Here is a 22,270-nt window from a genome sequence, read left to right on the forward strand (position 1 = left end):
TTTTAAGGATTCTCAAATTAATTATTGCACCCAAAATTTATATGTCCGATAAAATTGTATTGGACTCATAAAATATTCAATATTTTATAAGGTTTTTCTTATTTTTTCTTTTAGATATTTTTTTTAGAAATTAAATAATAAAGAAAGTTTGAAGAGAGGAATGCAATTATTAAGACTGAAAGAGTGAGAAAATTATTAAAATTGCAAGATTTATGAATAAAAATAGTGTTTATTTAGAAAATGGTACTTTTGGTATTAAATGGAGTATAATTGAAAAAGAAGGTTTCAAAAGGATTTTGGAGGGGTGCTAATAGTCCTACTCAAGTAAAAAATTAACTTTGGTTTGCCCAACTCTCTTTTTTGGTCTTTTTCAAATAAGGTACGTAATGCCACGGAATTAAACCCTAAGCCCATATTAACAAGAAGAATTATTCAAATGAAAGGTAAGGATTATGCCATCAAGATAAAAGCTTACAATGGTTTTACTTTTAGAAGTTTTATGGTTATGAAAGTATAGTGAGAACAATATTAGCAACGCAAAGCATGTATGTATTAAATCTTTGAGCATCCTTGCCCATTCAATTAATTATTGTATATACTATTTTATGAATTGTTTCTGCTTTTAGTTATCTTTGTGGTCGTAATAGAGGATATGATTTCTTGATCATAACATTGTATTAGATGGCAAGAACTAACATTTTTCAGTTATCTTTTTCTCAATGTAATCTAGATACTTGCCAAGGTGGAGAGTCCATGGGGAGAGAATTGCAAGTTACTCTACTTAGCTCGGAATAAATGAAGAACGAAGCTGCCTATGTTAATTATAAAGGTATGTAACATCTGTAAATTGATAAAAATCCAACTATTTCTTTTCCTATAATTACATTGGGAGAAAAAGAAATTTAAATTAGATTTTAAAACATCCCAATTAAGCCATAAGTTTACAATTTTTTCTAACGTAATTCTAGAATTATCCCTGTTAATGTATCTTGTAAAACTTCACAATTTTAATTTGCTTGTATTTCTAAAGATATTGTTAGTGTTTGGTAACAAAACTTCAATTGATGTGTTTTAATTATATTAGTAAGAAAGTGTTGTAATAGATCATAGTGGCTCAACTAAATGGTTTTTAAGTAATTTTATTTAACTTGTCATTCAAGTTCAAATTTGAGGAGGTAGGGGCTAAAAAATCGATTTGAATTTTGTTTATCTACTATTTTTTTTTAAAATCGTAATGTTAGAGATTTAAACCCAAATCGTAATTAAGTAAAGGAATAATTAAGATGAATGCTAAGGATTAATTAAGACATAAAATTTATAAAATTTGATAGTTATGACCATGTAGTCAGAACAATAAAAATAGTAAATGTTTGAGCATCCTTGGCCCCACAGAATCATTTTATTTACTTTATATATTTCATTTCACGAATTGTTTCTGCCCTTAATTTCTCTTCGTGGTCGTCATTGAGGATATGTTTTCTTGATCATTTGCGTCGCTTGCTATTCTTTTTGTTTTTTTGTTTTTAACTATTTTTATTCATTAACACGTGATTTTGTTTTGAAGTTAATGTTAATGGAAAAGATAAAATAATATGTTTATCTAATATATAAAAGTTATGGATGATGTGTGCAGGGGTTAATTTAGCTTTTTTATACTTATCATATCTTATTAGGAAATTCAAAAAAAGAAAAAATTCAACCTCTGCAGGTACCATGGCTTACTACATACCCTGCCCTCCTTATCGATGAGTAGTGATGATTATGAAGATATTGAAATAGAAGTTGATGAGACAGTGTCTTATTCTCATGAATATAATGAAATCGATGGTTCTTTAAGCCAGACCACTACTACCAGTTCAACTAATGAAGATGAACAGAATAATGTCAGCTTCAGAGCCGAGGATATTGAAATAGAGCGATTACAAGGTGATTTTGGTGATCATCATTATGAAGATATTGAAATAGAAGCTGGTGAGGCAGCAGTGCCTTATTCTCATGAAGATGAAGAAATTGATGGTTCCTTAGAACAGACCATTACTAATATTTCAACTAATGAAGATGAACCGAGTATTATCAACTTAGGAGCTGAGGAGAGTGAAAATCTTTCGGATATTGGTTCAACTGATGTCAATGTTGGGCACCGGGAGGTGAGCAGATGTGGTCCATTATTTTAAATGATTCAAATCACTATTTCTTTAAAAATTTTATTGAACTTTTAATAATGCATATCATCATTATTTTTTTAGACTTGATCTAATCATTAATTCATAAGTTCTCGGCTAGTTTTTGACTATCTAATAAAACACCTGGCCCTTACCTTTTTCATGTAAAATTTCATCGTAAAACATGTTGGAACTGATGACACATGATTAATAATCCCTGTCATCCTAATCAAGTCAAACCCACAGACTTCAATTTGTATTATAATCCTTTCGGCTTAGCGTCAGGAACCAATGAATTTATATTTTTGCTTAAGTACTTAATTATTAAATCAGTTTTTGTTCAAATGTAATTTTAGTTAGATTATAATCTAGTTATATATATAATCATTCTCAAGTATAGGCGTTTCCATTTTATTAATTACAGACATGCTGTTAAGTCATGCAATTTAATAGAATTGATTTTCAATACACTATAAAGTTGTGTGGTTCAATAATATTAAAAACTGATTTTATTAAACTTTATAACTTAACAGTGTGCTCTAATCTGGAGTCTCGGATTGAAACAATTTCTGTGGACAAAGGCCACCAGTGGCTGCACATAGTGGAACCCACCATGTGCAGCCAACGAATAAAAAAAAAAGCCATAGGGGCCGCTGGATTGAAATCTAAAGGCCCTTGGTAGATTTCCGCAAAGTGATCCAATCCAGGACTCCCGAATTGGATCACTGTCCTATATATATATATATATATATATATATGTATATATATATGTATATATATAATCACAATGCACACGAATGTTTTTTTTTTCTTTAACTTCGTTCTTTATTTATAATCATATTTGTTTTCCACTTTCAACATAGGTTGATTTAAGGTTGATCCTTTCAATCACAAACTTTGTGCTAGAGCTTCCCTCAGCTGTATTTGACCAGCTGTCTTCAGTGCATAAACCTCTGTACGCTCTCTTGGGTATGTTAATGTCATTCACAGCCTTGTTTTTATGCATTGGAGAGCTTGTTTATAAAGCTCGAAAGGAAAAAGTTACATGGAAATGGAGGGGTACATTGCCGTGGTTATATTATCCATCACAAAATCAGAAGCCTTTCGGTAACTTCAAGGATATTTTTGGATTGGCATGCGCACTTTGTCAGTGTACTGTGACAGCAATTGATTATAGTTTCGTTCATCGACATGCAGATAATCCTATCAAAGTATCACTTTTGCCCATTATTTTTGCCTTTGGTCAATTATGTTCTGAGTTTTGTGGGAAATCCAGATAGGACTATTAAATAAAGATGAGATGCCATTAACCGTATGGAAAATTATGCAAGAGCAACTGATTGGAAGGTTAAGTTCCCGACATCACCCTCAACATTCATATTGATCTTGATTTTGATTTTGTTCTCTATATAGATTATTACTTGAGATAACCACATGTGAGTGTAGCTGATTGAAAGTTGTTGCTGTAAACAAAAAGTGGTAAGATTCTTGATATCATAAGTATCTAGTATTATTTAGAGAGATGTAATCCCATTAATTATATAGTGGAATGTCATATTGGACTACGGTCCCGTATTTTTTTTCAATTTAGGTTTTCTACATAAAATTTGTGTCTGTTGCAGTCGACTTTACTACCTCATATTGTGTTATTTTAATTTCTAATTATTTGGTTGTGCAAAAAAGGAAAAGAGTTAATTTCTAATTTGTAAATTATAAATTCACGCTAAACTAAATAGATAATTTATTATTTAGCTAGTTCTTATTTATGCCACCAATTAGTGGCAAAATGAGTAAACTAATCGAATTTGAATCAAATCCTAAATGAAATATTAAGTGAAAATTCAATAGATTCGATTTCAATTTGTTTACTTAATGAACATTTGATTCATTTAATTTGTAGAAGAAATCGATCGAATTGAATTTAGATTTATTTATAATTTATTTAATTCATTTTGCACAATTAATAAATGAATCGAATTGAATTTGTGTTCATTTAAAATTCATTTACAAATATTAATTAATAAGAAAAAATCCAACAAATAAAATCGAGTATTCAAACATAATTAATGTCATCCATACTCCCACTTACAGATCATAGCAATTCAAATAATAGTAATTAAAATCCAAACTATAGCCTGAAGTGTCTTCTATTCAATTCTTTGATCTTTGACTCTGTCACCTTGGAAACAAGGATCCTGCTAAAAAAGAGAAAAGGGAATATTTTCAAAATTAACCCCACGGAAAATTTTCACATAAAAATCTTATTTAATTTCCGTGAATCTGCATACAAGAAATGGGCTCCATCTCCAATCTATTGACGACGAAGAAATAGAGGGGGAAGGAAAAAGAAAAAAAACAAGTCGACTTATCTGATCAAAACGCACCCTCTGTTAATCTTTTATATAGAATCAAGGTTACTTTTGGATTCAGCAAAGAAAAATGGGCTCTTCATCGTTCAACGAGATGCTGCAGCCACCGCCAAACAGCGTTGAAGCAGGCATCATAATTGCTATCAGCATATGGACGCGGGGCGCGGAAGCCAGCGGCTCGCATGTCCAGAGTAATTAGCTATACTATTGTAGAGTTTGATCTGCTCTTAATTCTTAACAAGATAAAGAAACTCTGCCCATGACCACTCTCAAGACCAATTCAAGTTGCTCACACACTCAAAGATCAATCAGAATGATTCAACGATGACTATAATCTGAAACAAAAAAATTTGTAAAACAATCAAGATGAACAAGAAACTGAATCAAGCATTCAATACAAAGAACACTCAGAATTACGTGGTTCAGTGATGAAACCACCAGTGGTAGCCTTATTGATGATTGATCAAGGAATGAGTTACAAGAATGCGAAACTGACATTATAGAGAACAAGGTTAAACTTTCTCCCATACAAATCTCTCTCTACAATCTCTCTCAAAACAAGCTGGAAACTCAGCTTATAAGGACGCTGCTCAACAACCACAGCAACCCAGATTGTACAGATGAATGCCACGTGCTCCCACGACTATTATAACAAACTGAATCACTTAAGTAGGCACGATCTTAAGCAAGTGAATTCCTAAAATCAGTTATGATTGAAACGCAGCATGTGAATGCCGTTTAAGTGATCATGCTTGAATCTTGTGACTTCATTTAACCAATCACCATTGCTGGAACGCTGCCGTTTAACCATGAGTGTTTGAATTCACGCCTCAGAAATTCCAAGCAATCAAACACTGCCCGCCCAAGACTATTGCCAAGATCAATCAAGATGCATATGAACTTGATTACTCAATGACTATTTAAGAACTTAGTAACAAGATTTTAGAGACCAGAAACACAATAATTGATCAAAGTTGCCAAGCAATCACACACAAGAAGAAGACTGATTTACGTGGTTCAGTTGTGTAAGGAGGCACAGCCTACATCAGGGGGAGAAGCCATCAAAATGAGTTTTATTGATGATTCAAGTTTTGATTACATAATTTTTTTTACAAAGACTATATATATCAAGGAACAAGATGACACTCTCTCTCTCTCTCTCTCTCTTTCTTAATTTTCTCTAGAAAGCTCTCTAGATCACCTTGAAACAGCCTCCACAATCAGCTCGTATAACAGGTGATAGCAAACCCATATCGCACCAGATTCACCCACGTGGATAACGGTTTTGTAACCAACTTGATTCTTTTCTTCACATGCTTAATCACTTGCGTTACTTAAACCACGGCTCTTAAACGACTTTGAGCATTGCCGTTTTCAACCTTTAGTGATGCATGTGTGCAGCACATCATTTCTCAAGTCATTAAAACACCTAAACCGCATGACTCTTAAGTTTTTTATTCATCACTTTGGTCCACATTACGATTTTGGGTTTCTATGATATTTTACATTTTGAGGTGATAGGCCAGATTTAGTTCTTCAATTTGCTTGGGTTCTGCCACAACTTTCCGAATAAATGGATTCAGCCCTGAACTTGTTTGTTGTCGAGCACTGAATTAAAATAATTCCTGCCAATTACCATAATTTAGTGATCAATAAAAAAATCAATTTAGTATTGAATTATGTAGGAAGCATATAGGTAAAATATATTATAGAATGATAGTACTTGAGTTAGTTTAATATTTTAGTATTTTATTAATATTTATTTTATTTTAGTTGTATTTGTAATCTGGATTAGTTTAAATTTAAGATAATTCATTTTATTTGAATAGGGGTAGGATCAAGATTTAATAACAAATAGACTTGTTATTTTAGATTATTATTTACGTAACTTTCAGACCTTTTATTAATAATATTTTAGAAAATTTTCTTTTGAAGTTTATCTTTATTGTGAATTCGTCACCGTTTAATTGAGTTCGATCTAGTGCCAAAGTGATGCATCCACTCGATTCTCAAACATGACGCAGCCACTAGCAGGTGACGCAGCAGTAGCCAATGGAGCCCATGCGACGCAGCAGCATGCACTTGATTCTCGAACCCCTGCGCGACGCAGCAGTAGCTAACCCAGCGCCAACGCGACCCTAATTAGCAGCAGCCATCATCAACTTTACCTCAAGTAAGATTTAAATTTTTTTATTGTACAAATTCAGAGAAATTATTGTAGAACTTGAAGTAAGCTAAGGTTATATATATGCTGTTGTTCAGTATTATAATCATCAATTTCGTTCGGTATTGAAACTTTTGAATGATTGTTCATTTTCTTCATAATAGCTTGTGTTTTGCAGCTTGATCAGCATGAGATCTCCTTCTGGTTGCAAACTTGTGATGCTATTTCCTTTTTTAATTGCCTATTATGACGTGTCCCATTTTTTCAGCTTTTGTTTTCTATTCATTAGTTTGAATATGATAATTTACATATAAGTTTTTATATATTTTCAAACAATGAGATTAGTTGTGTATTTGTTGTTGTGCAATTATTGACTATCCAAAATTTGTAGTTTGCTATTTACTTCCATTTGTCTGTATACTTTACAATTTACTTTTAACTTATTGTTATTGAATTGTTAACTTGCCTTATGATGTGGATATTAACTTTGTATAGGATTATAATGAAAATGCTTGTGAATCTTCTAATTTACCTCCGAATCCGATTGTGGAGACAAAAAATGCTCAAGAAGAAACATGGAGTGACAAAAAGGAAAACAGAGGGTTGTCACAAATATTGGATCAATTTGTTTTTTATATTCATATTTGTGATTTATTATGTTATATTGCTAATATTTTGTATATTGGGCCATTAGTTTATTATGTATTGAATAATCATCTCTAATTTAAGTTTTTTTTAGTTTTATTTAAAAATTCATGAAAGCCTAAGCCCGGCCCAGGCCTAGCCCACCCCAAGCCTAGTCTGTCCAAACTTGGATGGCCTTTTAAGGAGTCTGGACGTAATGACAATAATATGGGCTTGAAAAAGGTCAGCCTAAGTTTTTAAATTGCCAACCCAACATGCATTAGCAATATTTGAATTTAAAGAAAAAAAGGTTGAAAGTACGTACTTTAGTCACACCAAAAGAAACGCTTCCTAATTACCTGCGCGGCACACATATCCTGAGTAATTACCTATACTACTCTTCGTCGTATGGTAGATTTATGGGCTTGCACATTTTGGGTTACTATGATAATGTTTACCTTCTGAGGTGTAAGGTTAGGTCTAAATCTTCAATTTGCTTAGGTTACAATAAACTCTTAATATAGGAGAGTGGAGACCAGTGCGCCTTGTTCGAAACGAGAACCCCATTACCCATCTATTTTTTGCTGATGATCTTCTCCTACTTGCTGAGGCAACATGTGATCAAGCTAGAGTTATTTGTTCTGTTCAGCCTCGGGAGCTAAGGTCAACAAGGATAAAACTCAATTTTTTTCTCCAAGAATGTCAAAGTTGATGAGGCTAAACAAATAGGTGATTTGTTCGGTTTTTCTACAACAAATGATCTAGGAACTTATCTTGGAATGCCCCTCCTGCATTTTAAGGTCTCCAAGCATACTTACCTTTAAGAAATTTAAGATGTCCTATTTTCAAAAGGCATCAAGGACTAACTTTTTTTCATTCCCATACTTTATTTTAGTTAATTTATTTAAGAATCTTTGCATTACAATCTGGTCATCATGATTTATTTTCATTTTATTTTGAGACAAAAGAATTGTTTTTGAATTCTCATCAGCAAATGTACATTGCTTTCGTTTTTGGATTGGCAAAAACAGGGAAAAATAATAATTAAACAAGATTTCAGGACATCAGCATCTTATTCTTTTCTTGAACCAAGTCTTTGTTTTGTTTAGCTTTTGTTAAGATGCTTTATTAACCTTCCTCCTTTTTCCTATTGCTAGTATGGTATCATTGTTCATTTCTTGAACCGAGATATTTGCCTTTCCTTGGAAGTAAAGCTTAAATGCTCTTTCGCCTTTCCTCCCTTTTTCTCTTAACTTGTGTTTTCTTATGCGATCGTTTTCAATTGTACCAAACACCACTCATTTATCAATATCCAGTTTGAATAAAATTCTACATTTTGATTTTTCTGCTTCTTCCACATAATTGTTTGATTGTGGTGCTTTCAGTCAGAGTTAGATATCATCAGGACATTAAATCTTTGATTACTCGAGCAATTAATAACAGGTATTTTATTACCTGAATTATTTATAAACTAACTTCATTTTATTTATTTTTATCTCATGAATGTTATATCAACTTTAGGTTTGTGAATAATTATTTTTCACAAGTTATATTTTTTATTTTCATTTTCGTTAGTATCAAAATCATCACTATCATGTACACATTGCTTGCACTTTTATTTTGTAAAAATCATCTCCCACAAATAATATTAAATGAAATTTACTTGCAAATTAAAAAATATGTGCATCTAATATTTTTGTAAAACCATTATTCTCCCTTGGTGCTTACTATTATTAGTACACAAAATAAATAAATAGATAAATAACTTGATGGAGTTGTTTGTGAATAGGAATTAGTATTTATTTAGTTTCGAGTTTCTGCATTACTATTATCTTTTCTGTTATATTTGCTTTTAGCAACTCAAGTGCATATGATTTAGGATGCATTTGGTATCTTCTTTGTTATATTTGCTTTTATCCTCAAATGTTGTTTTTGTATTTGTTTTATAATAAAGATACGATTAGTTTCTAGATAATATTAAAGCACGTTGGTAGCCTTTGTTAAAATAGCATTTGAAAATGAAATTTGTAAAAATGTGTTTGGCAATTCTTTTGGAAAAATTATAAAATAAATTATTGTGGGACTCATCTTATTTCCATTCATTCCTTGCACAACGCATTATCCTGATTGATTAAAGTGTTGTTTTAAAGTGCTATTTCAATGTTATTTTCACCAAATCCAAGAACATGTCAGAAAAGCACTTTGTGAAATATATTCTTCATTCTAATATTTCTGCGAAATAGAAAATGACTTACCAAAAACAATACCAAACAACTCCTTGGCTATAGATAATTATTTGACAACATAAGTACTGAGTTTTGCATATAATTTATATATTTTTAATAGCTCTGTTTTGCAAATTCCTGCTAAACAGTACAAGTGAGAGAAGGAGACATGCTGGACGTCCACCTTCGACTATTTTGTGAGAGTTTGAAAAGGGTGTTAGCAGGTGAAGAAGGCACGTTGCCGTTGCCTGATTCAACAAATTTAACCCCACTTCTTCAAAACCTTCTTACGGAGTCCGAAATTATTGCTACTACTCTGCTGGGAAACTATGAAGCTGACATGGCTCGGCTTTTGTTTCAACTCATTAGAGAAGATTTCGATGAATCTAAAATATCTTTGCCTTTTTTGCAACTGTTGGACTTAGAAGAAAGCGATGAAGACGTTAAAAGACCAGATATTTTAGAAATTCTGGAGGACATCAATCACTTTGTCCATGGATCTGAGGAAGCCATTGACACATTCTTCATCAACATCATGCAGCAGCAAAACAGTGAAAACGAAAGTGAAAGCAGTACTAATATGGCTCTTCTTGTTGGACTCCAGAGTAAAATCATTGATATTAGAAATCGGATGCAACAACTTCCACCCAGCGACAATGGTTTTGATATCAGTGAAAAAAGTAACAAAATCATTCGCCTATTGATTGAGGGACAATCGCAGCTTGATATCAATGAATTTGAAAGGGGCAGAGAGGAGTTGTTTGACTTGTTGATTGAGGGACCATCTGGGCTTTCAGTGGTTGCAATTCTCGACAGCAGTGGCTTCGATAAGACTGCTTTTGCTGCAGATACCTACAACAACAATCATGTAAAATTTTATTTTGACTGTCATGCTTGGATCAGGGTTTCTATACTCTACGATTTTGGCAAGATATTGGATGACATAATCAAGTCTGTGATGCCTTCATCTCGGGTTAGTGTAATTATCGGTGAAGATTATCAATTGAAGAAATCGATTCTTCGAGATTACCTAACAGACAAGAAGTACTTTATTGTGCTAGATGATGTCTTCGATGACAGTGAGATATGGAGTGATCTTGAAGAAGTTCTTCCCGATGATCAGAATGGAAGCAGAGTATTGATATTGGTCACTGATCCCGACCTCCTTACGTCGTTGGAAATGGAAAACGGAGAGAAGATTCGGCTTGATTCAGTGCTCGTTGGAGGACCACTGATTAGAATAAAGTATGAAGGCTTGCAATTTTTCATCCTACACTATGGAAGTATGCCATTAGAAAATTATCTTCAAGGCAAAGCGATTCCGACAGTTTGGAGACAAATTTTTTCTGTGATGGAGTTACATTTTCACTTGAAAGTCTGCTGCATCTATTTGTGTGTCTTCCGTCCAAGTATTGAGATATCTACGAGGCAATTATATCAGTTGTGGGTAGCTGAAGGTTTCATACCATACAACGGTGAAGAAACTGCCGAACATTACTTGAAAGAACTAATCCATCGCGGCTTCATTCAAGTGAGTAAGAGAAGCGCCGGCGGCACAATTAAAGCGTGTTATGTTCCAAGTTTTGTATATTCTTCATTGGCTGTGGTGGCAGAGAAGACGGGATTTGTATGGATGCCTGAAATGGAAGAGGAATCACTGGCAAATGTTAAACGGTGCTTCATTTTTGAAGATCTGATTGAGTTCGTTTCTGTAGAACATTCTGATATGGATCTCCAATCTTTTCTGAATCACAGTTCAGAAAGTGATCATCTTGCTCTGATAGATTGCGAGAATTTTTTTAAAAGGTTCAAACACCTTCGGGTATTGAACATGGGTTCTGCAGTTCTCGACCAATATCCACCGGGATTAGAAAATTTATTCTATTTGAAGTATTTGAAATTGAATATTCCTTCGCTCCAATGTTTTCCTTCACTGCTATGCACCCTTTTAAACCTTGAAACACTAGAAATGCCATCTAGCTACATAGATCAGTCACCAGAGGATATTTGGATGATGCAAAAACTCATGCATCTAAACTTTGGTTCCATCACTCTGCCTGCACCTCCAAAAAATTATTCCAGCTCTCTGAAAAATCTCATTTTCATATCAGCCTTACACCCAAGTAGTTGTACTCCAGATATATTGGGCAGACTCCCTAATGTTCGAACTTTTAGAATCTCTGGAGATTTGAGTTACTATCATTCTGGGGTTTCCAAAAGCCTATGCAAACTACACAAACTTGAATGCTTGAAGCTGGTGAATAAAGGCAAGATGTGGCAGCTCTCACGGATGGTCCTGTCCGAATACAAATTTCCTCCAAGTCTGACCCAACTGAGCCTATCAAATACTGAGTTAATGGAGGATCCTATGCCGACACTAGAAAAGCTTCCACACCTTGAGGTGCTGAAACTAAAGCAGAACTCGTACTTAGAAAGAAAGCTGGCTTGTGTTGGCTGTAGCAGTTTTTCGCAGCTCAAGATTTTGCACCTAAAATCAATGCTATGGCTGGAGGAGTGGACGATAGGGGCAGGAGCAATGCCAAAACTTGAAAGCTTAATTTTGAACCCTTGCGCGTACTTGAGAAAGCTTCCTGAGGAGCTTTGGTGCATAAAGAGCTTATGCAAATTGGAGTTACATTGGCCTCAGCCAGAGTTGAGACAAAGGCTACGAGCTTTTGAGGATATGGAGTGGCGGTATGACATCCAGTTATATCCATCTGGAATATAACGGATTGAAAGGGGTGAGAGTTTTACTTGATAATTACTGATCTGGTATGACTTTGTTTCACCTGCTCAATAGGTTTTATAAATGTGCTTATGTAGTAAAACCTTCAAGGGTTCAAATTTTAATTTATTATTCTGTGTCCTTTGACTTGTGTAGGAAAAGTCAAAGGGGAAGAATCATATATATCTGCAATCTGGCTTTCAATTTCAACTGTAATTTCAGCATTGATCCGTTCAATTCTCTTCATTTCAGCTCCCCTTTGGGGACATTATTTTGTAGCGGATTTGCCGCCAGAGATGCCATGGTTAGTCTATTGTCTATAAACTTGAATAAGGTACGTTTTTGTTGTTCATGAATGTATTAAGAACTGCTGTGTGATCCGACTTCTACGAAAAAGACATCTAGTCTAAGTTTCATTAGTGTTGTTCATGAATGTATGGTTTTGGCTGTCTTTGGACCGTGTGGAAAAAGACATCGAGTCAAATTTTCATCAATTGACTGAGGAAATTGCAACAATGTAAATGATGCCTTAGTGAACTCATACCTTATTTGAATTTTAATTGTATGGCAATAGGATATGTATGAATTAAAATTTGTAAAGTAGTATTGTTACTTGTAATCCCTCACCAGCAAGAATATAACTTGTAAGGTAAAGTTCAGATCAACATTCATTGGCTTAACTGCAGACCAGAAATGCTTGATCTTGAACCGTTTGATCGGTCCAAGAAAATAAACATCACTTAAGTTAAATCAATAATTGGTGTAATGTAGATAAGTTTCAATATTGCTCAAAATATATTGCTCTAAGGAAAAGTCGACAATGACTAGAAATGAACATATCTTTAATTGATATTAATATATTTACCATTAAACAGTTGTGTAAGTATTAAAACATCCAAAATTGCAAATATGCATGTTAAAAAACAAATCCACGAACCAAAACTACCCAAAATAGAGTCTTTGAGCTCCAAAGTAACACCCATGTATAGCCAGCATTTTATTTCAGCCCATGTGATGCAAGCTATAATTCATTTGAATTATTTATTAGAAAAGAGAAAATAAGATAGTTTTACGGATATTTCAAGTTACATGTTGTTGATGCGAGATTCCGGTTCCCCTCGTTCTACAATCAGGATCTCTGCTCGATCAACTTCGTCACGACCAGGAGGTCTCCTCGCCAGGCTTCTTCTCCAGAGGTCCCTGCGTACACAGATAAGTCAGAGTACGCCGGTTGTTTTCCCGGCGCAAACCCTCCGACGCTCAAGTCAGATATGAAGGTTCGGGAAAAGCTTGCCACAGGTCTTATGGCGTTTTTTGTGGTTTTCTCTTCTTTTTAGGTTTTTTCTCTTCTAATCTCCAGAATGCCAACCCTTTTACCTTCGTTGGCTACCTTTTTATAGGCTTCCTCTGAATCTCAGTCTTCCGCTCTTTTTTCAGACGGTATGGGACTCCAACTGCTGCGTTATGGGCAAAACACGGGATTTAGCGTGTTACGCCACGGTTCAGGGGAAAGCGTGGCTGCCATGGCTCTGTGAGACCTTGCGTGTTACGCCACGGTTCTGGGGAAAGTGTGGCTGTCATGGTTCTGTGAGATCTTGCGTGTTACGTCGCGGTTCTGGGGAAAGTGTGGCCGTCATGGTTCTGTGAGATCTTGCGTGTTACGTCGCGGTTCTGGGGAAAGCGTGGCCGTTGTGCCTAGATTCTCGTGCTGGAGAGCACGTCTTGCCAACTGCCGTCGACCGGGTCTCTTCGCCTCTCGATCTCTAGCCGGAATGGCCTTATGCCCCTTATAGGAAATTGGCCTCGCGGATGACAACATCGTGGATGAGCAGGATATTTCTGTTCCTGTTCTTCCACGCACCAGGCTTTAACGGAACACACCGGTTCGCAGAACTCCGCCATCAGATATCTGCTCGTCATTCCTGGTCCCTTCGACGCATTTATCCCAAACAGTATCCCTCCCAAACACATGTTTCACCGGCACAATTTATGCCAAGTCCATGATGGAACAAATAATGTGTAACCTTATGACCCACCCAATAACAGAATCAGATGTAGTATGCACAAATTGCACAATCAGAAAAGCATCCTACAGATCCAGCGATTTAATCTTTTAACCTTATGACCCAACCAATCTCGATCTGTAACCTTTGCTTTCTGATGTTTAACACATTATCTCATCCTGGCAAAAAATCTGAAATGTTTTACGAGAGAATTAATCTTGATAAAGGGCTTTTGGCGGTAAAAAATATTGCTTTAATTAAAAAAAAATTGATTCAACCAAGTTGACCTAAAGGTTATATAAATCTTGATTTAGACGATATCAAACTACATATTAAGGGTAAAATAGAAAATATATTATTTTAATCTCACTAGTTTCTGAAGGACATATTATTGGGAAAATATGCTCTTTAAAAGCATATGTGTTTATTTAATTGTAATAAATATTTTTTCTGATTAATAAAAATAATGAGGTATTTTATGCAAATATCTTAATTGCATTAATATTTTTATTAAAGTCCATTTAATCATATTATATGTATTTATGTGATCACCATGTGGATTCACAGAAGACATAAATACAAGTTATCTTATGATTAAATAAATTTAGTTCGCAGTTAATAAATAAAGTTGGGCACTTTATTTAGGTATAGACTGTAATAAATTCATTGAATGATTTGTCTTAATCATGTATGAATTTATTGATGTAGTACAACTACATTGAACATGATCACATATGAGATTTAATTAACTTTGTAATAACTGTCAGACTTATTAAATCTCATAGGCATTGATTTTACTGTAATCTTAATCTTGAGTTAATTATGATTTCATGATTGTAATTGTTATTCCATTTGAGTTACCAATGGGCATGACACATACTTGTAGTCTAGATTACCCGGTATCTTGGTGGGAGCATTTATGAGTATTGGAGTTATAGATTAACAATATAGAATTTGTACAACACATCTCTTGATGGGTTTTCGGCACTTGATCATAGAATTCTCTGGCCAGAGTGTGTCAACATATTTAGTATGTTGAAAATGATCATTGGAGAAAACCAGTAAGTATCAAGGAATAAGATGTTATTAAATTGATTGGACAGTTGAGATATCAATTTAATTAACGATGTGGTACAAAGGATTGTGCAGTAAAGAAATCAATGTGGCTTGGGACGAATTATTATTTGAGCATACAATTATGGAAGTCAGTTCCAATCTTTTAGTGGAGTAGATTTGGAATTAAATAATTGGGCTAGTTTAATTATAGGCCTAATTATTGTAGCCACTATTGTATGTTCCCAAATGATCCCCGGGTTAGCTCATTTAATTGACTGCACCACTTCTGGACTAATAAGCAAGATAACTAGCTATTTGGGTCAAAAGCCTAAACATATCATTTAGTGGGAGGCTCCATTTAATTAGCTTATGTGTAAGGGGCCTTATGTTATTTTACATGGTGGATCCCCTATAAAATAAAAAGTAACGTGAGTTTTATTTTGGGGATTATTTGGAGCCTAGGATTTTCACTAAAGGGAGATATAAAAAGCTTATTTTCTCTAAAGAAAAAGATAACAGCCACTTTATACAGATCAGAGAAAAAGATTTTTCTCTCTGTTGTTGAGAGAAAAATTTTCCCGTGCTAGTTGCTTTGGTAGTGATAAAGGCGCCCACACGTCAAGTGCAGATCGAACCTGAGTCATAACCTGGAAGATCATTGGTGACAGTTCGTGATCTAACAAGCGTGGTGGTGACGGATCGTGATCTAACAGGAGTGGTGGTGGCGGATCGTGATCTAGGAGCCTAAATCACTTCAATGGAAAAAGTCCAATTGGATTTTTAAGGTACAATTTCTAGAATATAAATTCTTATATATTATATGAGAGTGATCTTCAAAATGTTTTATAAAAAAATTAAAAACCTGATTTTTCCCCAACACATATATCATCTACGTGAACTCAGTTCAAAACATTCATGGTCAAAGCTCAGTAAAGTCAAGGACAAGCATTAGAGATACTATCTATCATAGGTGATATTTCTTGTCGCATTTTTTGTAAGGCTAGTATGATTAAATGTGTGTATGATTAAGCATTTAAAAGCTCAATTTATCATCATGATCATGGAACTTAAGTTTGTTTTGTTTTCATATTGACAAGTGTCTATTCTTGAATAAAATGAAGATTAAAGTGTTTTTATCAAAATGATTGCCTTCAAGTATATGGACTAATTTTTGGAGAATTTGAATGATTAAACACTCAAAAACACTCTTTTTTTCTTATGAACTCAATACAACTCCTCAATTACAACTCTTTTAAAACTAAGAAGCTTTACTACTTCTTGTTGCTTAAATCAACTAAGAGAGGAGGTATTTATGCTTGTTACAACTTAATCATAACCATATATTAACCAACCTACTGCACAAACCAAACCTAACAACCCTACTCAACCATACAAATTCTACTTACCACATTACTACATTTAACACTATAAATCTTAACTACCTAAAGAAGCTTCCATGGACTAGATCATTTGGGCTTCAATGTTGTATGGATCAAGTTTATGATCTAACACTAATTTAGAAAGTTTTTGAAAGTTTTCGAAAAGTTTTTTACTATTACCGGATAACTCAAACTTTAGTTACTTGCCTAATTTTTGTATGCCATTTTTTCCGCACTTCCTCATTAGATTTAAATATATCGTCAGATTTAAATATATCGTAAAACCTTCAAGGGGCCATACAAATACCAACTAAGTGTGATTGCTTCAATCTCAAAATTATGTCTCAACATAGGCTCAACTTGAGTAGCAAAACAGAGTGGGATAGCCACGTATTACAGCAGACAAACAAAGAAAGATCCCTCCCTCCGAAATCTATCTAATAAGAACAGTGAAAGCATATTGTCTTTTATGATTCTTATTTCCCTTTATTTGTTGTGTAGGTTAAATTACAGTGGGAAACGTCACAGGCCAAACGTTCAATTTCAACTGTAAAATCAGCTTTGATCCATTCAGTCTCCGTATTCAGCTGTCTATTCACAAAATAAGTCCTCACGAGGCAAGGCATTGTTTTTGCTTTGTAGATTTCAAGGATTTGCTATAAGTGGGGCCTTTTTTGCAGTAAATATTTTCTAGAGACTTAAATGGTTGTATTCCTTAATTTAAACTTAAGATTTACATTATTATTTTCTTAAGTCTTAGGAGTATAGATGCTCCTTTTCCTTCCAACAGTGATATATTTATAACTGAGACTACAATAAATAAATTTATTATGGCGCAACCTAAATTTCTGCTCTTACTAATTAATAATTTTGGAGGAAAATCTATATTGGTATTGGAGAAAATCTATATTGGTTTCTATTCCAGACCAATTGTACAATTGGGAGCGGAATAGAGTCTCAGTGCACGGAACAAAAACTCCGAACAGCTTTTTTGCTTCTGAAACTCTAATATTGAACCAAAATCAGTTCTAAAATCCGACAAGAATTCTCAAATGAAAGCTAAACCTTACTTCGGTACAAATTGCAGAAAATTTTGTGCAATGAACGAAATACAAGTGGAAACATCGAAAAAAAATGCATGCAAAAGAGAGACGAATCACCAGCCAGCAAGTCAAGGTCAGAGATAGGCGAGTGCACTCAGTGAGTTGAGGACTTTAAACGGAAAAGGTCGAAAGAAGTTCTTTTATTTTATTTTATTTTCAATATTTCCAAAACTACCTCAACTCTATTAATAAGAGGGGGGTTAAAATCCTAACACAAACTTTTAAGCTGCTAGCTGATTAAAAGTTGACGAGTTATGTAATCGCAAGTAGAATTTGTCTGAGGGTGAGTGAAAACAATTACATCGTACTCAGGCCAGTAGGAGTTTGGGATATTTATAAAAAATGGGTGCATTTGAACTCAATTACAAATGAGTTTGGGATATTTATAAATAATTTGGATTCTAAATGATGTGGCAGTCATTTAAAACGGGATTAACCCTTCAACAAATTAATCAAAAAATCATTATATATAGTACAACGGGAAAACCATCCTCTAAGTACTTATTATTTTTTAATCCTCACTTTGAGACTTCTGCTGAAGTTTTGAACACAATAATCCGAAGGAAAAAATTATGGGCCACATGGAAATTTTGATAGGATTATTACTGTGTCTAAGGAAGCAAGCATAATTAGTTATTGTGAAAATACACTGAAAAATGGAACAAAATAATCCAATAAATACAGTGACAGAACCGAAAGGCTTGTTACTCGGTGGTGGATAATATAGCCAAGGAATAATTATTTTCTCCTTCCATTTCCATGCAACTCTTTCACTTCTCACTTTGTAAATAAGCTCAGAAATGCAAACGATCATGGTGGCCATAGACATTAACATGCTAAGTAATGCGTACTGGATTTTATGGGCCGATGAAAGTTGGTCGAAAATAGCCGACGGAACCTCTAGCATGAAATTGACAATGACAAAGGTTTGCTCTGGCGTAAGCTGTATTACAAATTTATCATCTAGTTATACAAGGAACTAGGATATACGAAAATTTTTCAATCCGAAATTAAAATTAGCGATTGTAGTCCGGGATGAGTTTATAACATTGTAAATGGACCTTTACATTATTACTGCAAAATATTAAAAAAATAATTTATAACTATAAACTCCTCCTAAATATTAATCTTGGAATTTAATTCCGGACCTAAAACTGATTTCTGAGATGTATATTGAAGATATGTAGATTTATGGGATAATAACACAGATCCTTATCTTTCTTCATCATTACAAAAAATACAAACATTTTGTTTTTAATTTTCCGGAAATGGGTTCCTGACAAATGGTAATGATTAAATAGTTTTGGTGTTAAGCTAAATACTGTCGGTGAAAATCTAATACTAAAAGAGTAATTTTTTTCATTTTAAAAAATCAAGGCTTAATAATTAATTACTTAATACAAATGGCAATAATGAGCTTATTAGTTGAAATATTAAACTCTCCTTTTGTAATTTTTTTTAAAAAAAAAAACTGTTTTTGTGTATCTACTATTTTACCCAAGATGTGCTGTAAAATCTCACAATTGGTCCAATAAAACTTTCTATTTATAAAATAGTACGAGAAAAAAGAAAGTTGAAACTAAGAATATTTGTTTTTAAAGGGCATAAGAGTTTTGATAGATTTTGAAACATGTGGAGGCAAACCATTAATATATTTTTGGAAAGGTTAAATTCTTTACCTTTCGAGTTGGGTGATCTCTCTTGAGATCCGCCTTCGGATCTTCAATATCGCCAAAAGCATTTTCTCTTTCTGTTTTGATTCCTATAAATTTGGAGTTCTCATCAGTCGCCTCAGGTACGAACGGAGGAAGATCAGCGTGAGAATGAGGGTCATTGTCCTCAGTTGTTCTACTACTCTGGAATACAAATGCATACCAATTATTACGAATTAAATACAAATGCAGGCCAACTATTGTTCCAGTATTTGAGTTTGAATTGATGTAACAGTGTATTTGTAATCGGCACACCGAGATACCTGACCGTACTCATAAATTAAAAGGGACGATGATTGACTGACCTCTGGACTCAAGTCATCTTCTATATGTGGTTCCGTAGGCTTGAGATCTATATCATCGTCCTCTTCCGCATTTATGCTCAGGTAAATAGAAGAGGGTGATGACCCAACATCAGAATGGGTGCCATCACTCTCATTTGTGCTTGAGCCACTACCCTGAAATTCATCATTAAAAAAATAATGCGATTAACTAAGAGATGGCACTCACACAGATTCCGCCAATCAATCAATGTGCAATTAATGCATGTGTACATATATATATAGTAGAGAAGAAAATTCCACATATACAGTATGTACGGAAAAAGAATAAATTGAAACTCGATTGCCAGGATGGGGAATGCCTTCTTGAGTTTGGTCTTGTATTGCCATACAATAATGTTAGATTTACAGAGTTGTGACACAAATTAAATTTGTATCCTAACTAATGCGATTTATGTGTCATTTAATATTCTTTGAGACCTAATCTGATAATTAATTATTGAGTTTCATCATTTCTCTATTCTCATCTATGCTCAACGCAAATAAAAAATACGAACAAATAGAGAATAGTGATATACTCACCCCACTGCTAAACGCCCTTACCTTGAACCCCACTCGAGCAAAAATAGTTTTCAAAAAAGAAAATTTGATATACAATTAAAAAAAAAAAAAAAGATTGAGTGGGTTTGGGGTTTATTGATGGGGGACAGTCGTATGGTTATGATAAATAGAAACCTCGATCACTTGGGATCGGGATCGCTTGTTGAGTTTAGTCTTCTTAAGCAGCTTGTCATGTCGTTTCTTCATTTCAGCAACAGCAGCTCTCATTTTCCTTCGACCTCCTCTGGTAGCACTCTTGATATCGACCCTGAAGTCTTTCAAAAACTTATCCATTTTTTAATGTAGTAAGAAATTAGTCTTTTTTCACTCTCTTACATATACTATATTGCATGCCCACTGTTTCCTCTGTTTAATTAATTTGTCAGTGCATTCAATTGCTGGGCATCGAGGCTCTAGTTTTTTACAACAACATTTAATTAGAATGAAATTGAAGGGAGGAGGGTTTGAAAATAACCCTTGGCGAAACGGATAATGATCAGGCCAACGATGGTTTCTAGGTAAATTGTCTTGGTATGCATGTCTTTATTTGGAGAATTAATATTGGTATGATACTATGATCACAGATGAGAGAATGTTTGTCCGTGCAGCTTTATCGTGGCATATATCACATATACGATATTATTATAAATTCCCCTATCCAGGATTCGTCAGTTAATTTTATTTTAAATTGACACGTTACTGCATACGCACACGCAAGGGGTTAGGTTATGCTCAAACACAGGACTTTCGCTCGAATACCACACTAATTAATGAAGTCATTTAACCTAAGCTAATTATGTAAGAATATAGCTCATGTTTTACAAAATGGAAAAAGTCGCCCGCACCCCAATTTTTTTTTTTTTTTTTATAAATAAATGGTCACACCCATGAGTTTTATAAATAGTCATATAAATTCAAAATAAAAATTCAATATTAATTATAAATACGATAGATACTAAGATAAAATAATTAATAAAAATAAAATATTAAATATAATTAATTAAATGACATATATATGATATGAAAATTATTTTTAATATTAATCTAATACAGACGTAATAAAAAATTTATTAATAAAATATATAATACAGATTTTGTAAGTTATTTTGAATATTAAATGCAATTATTTGAATATTATAAACTTTTGCATGAACATGTTTTACTAATATTAAAACATATCTGTTATATTAATAGTATTAATACAATTCTTTTAATATTCAAAATGATTTATAAATTTATATTATTTTTTTATATTAGATCATTTTAATATAGAATTTTTTAAGTGATTTTTTATTGTAATAGTTGAAGGGTATAATCATAAAACAGAGGTGTGTGTGATCATTTACGAAAGCCTCATGACTTTTCATTAGGAAAAAGACACCTACACTCTCAAGCTTTGAGGAAATGGTCACAAACAGAGGCGGATGTAGTGTAGGACTAGTGGGGGCTCAAGCCCCCACTGAAAAAAAAAAAAAAACTCATTTTTGTTTAAAAGAAAAATTAATAAATTTTTAAATAATCCCTGTCATATTATTAAATAGTCTAAGTTTTTTTAGTTTCTACAACTACAGTAGAGAGAACATTTTCAGCAATGAAATTTGTGAAGAATGAACTTCAGAATTGGATGGGAGATAAATGGATAAATAATAATTTGATTGTTCATGTAGAAAATATGTATTTAATAGTATTGATAATAAATCTATTGCACAACGTTTTCGGAATATGAAATCGCATAGAGAACAATTGTAATTATGTTATCAAAAAAATTATATATTCAAGTTTTAGTTTTTATATTTTGTTGTCATTTAATTTAGCTCCCGGTAAATTATTTTTCTAGATCCGCCACTGGTCACAAAGACACCTAAGT

General features: G+C 33.5%; 2 protein-coding genes across 3 annotated transcripts; both read left to right on the top strand.

Annotated features, from left to right (window-relative positions):
- The first annotated feature begins 728 nt into the window (after positions 1 to 728).
- On the top strand, positions 729 to 3,754 carry LOC112495471 (uncharacterized). 2 transcript variants are annotated; one of them, XM_052442156.1, is made up of 3 exons: positions 729 to 829; positions 1,709 to 2,147; positions 3,026 to 3,754. In XM_052442156.1, exons 2-3 carry the CDS (start codon positions 1,746 to 1,748, stop codon positions 3,440 to 3,442), a joined length of 819 nt encoding a protein of 272 aa, XP_052298116.1. In that variant the 5' UTR covers positions 729 to 829; positions 1,709 to 1,745; the 3' UTR covers positions 3,443 to 3,754. The 2 variants fall into 2 exon arrangements, with proteins under 2 accessions (XP_052298116.1, XP_024952834.2); XM_025097066.2 differs by lacking the exon at positions 729 to 829 and having other exon boundaries at positions 1,679 to 2,147.
- A 5,959-nt stretch (positions 3,755 to 9,713) lies between these two features.
- Positions 9,714 to 12,272, top strand: LOC127902201 (disease resistance RPP8-like protein 3). Its single transcript, XM_052441022.1, has one exon. It carries the CDS (start codon positions 9,714 to 9,716, stop codon positions 12,270 to 12,272), a length of 2,559 nt encoding a protein of 852 aa, XP_052296982.1.
- The last annotated feature ends 9,998 nt before the right edge of the window (positions 12,273 to 22,270 follow it).

The sequence above is a fragment of the Citrus sinensis genome, chromosome 5 (assembly GCF_022201045.2).
Source record: "Citrus sinensis cultivar Valencia sweet orange chromosome 5, DVS_A1.0, whole genome shotgun sequence".
In the NCBI taxonomy this organism is placed as follows: domain Eukaryota; kingdom Viridiplantae; phylum Streptophyta; class Magnoliopsida; order Sapindales; family Rutaceae; genus Citrus; species Citrus sinensis.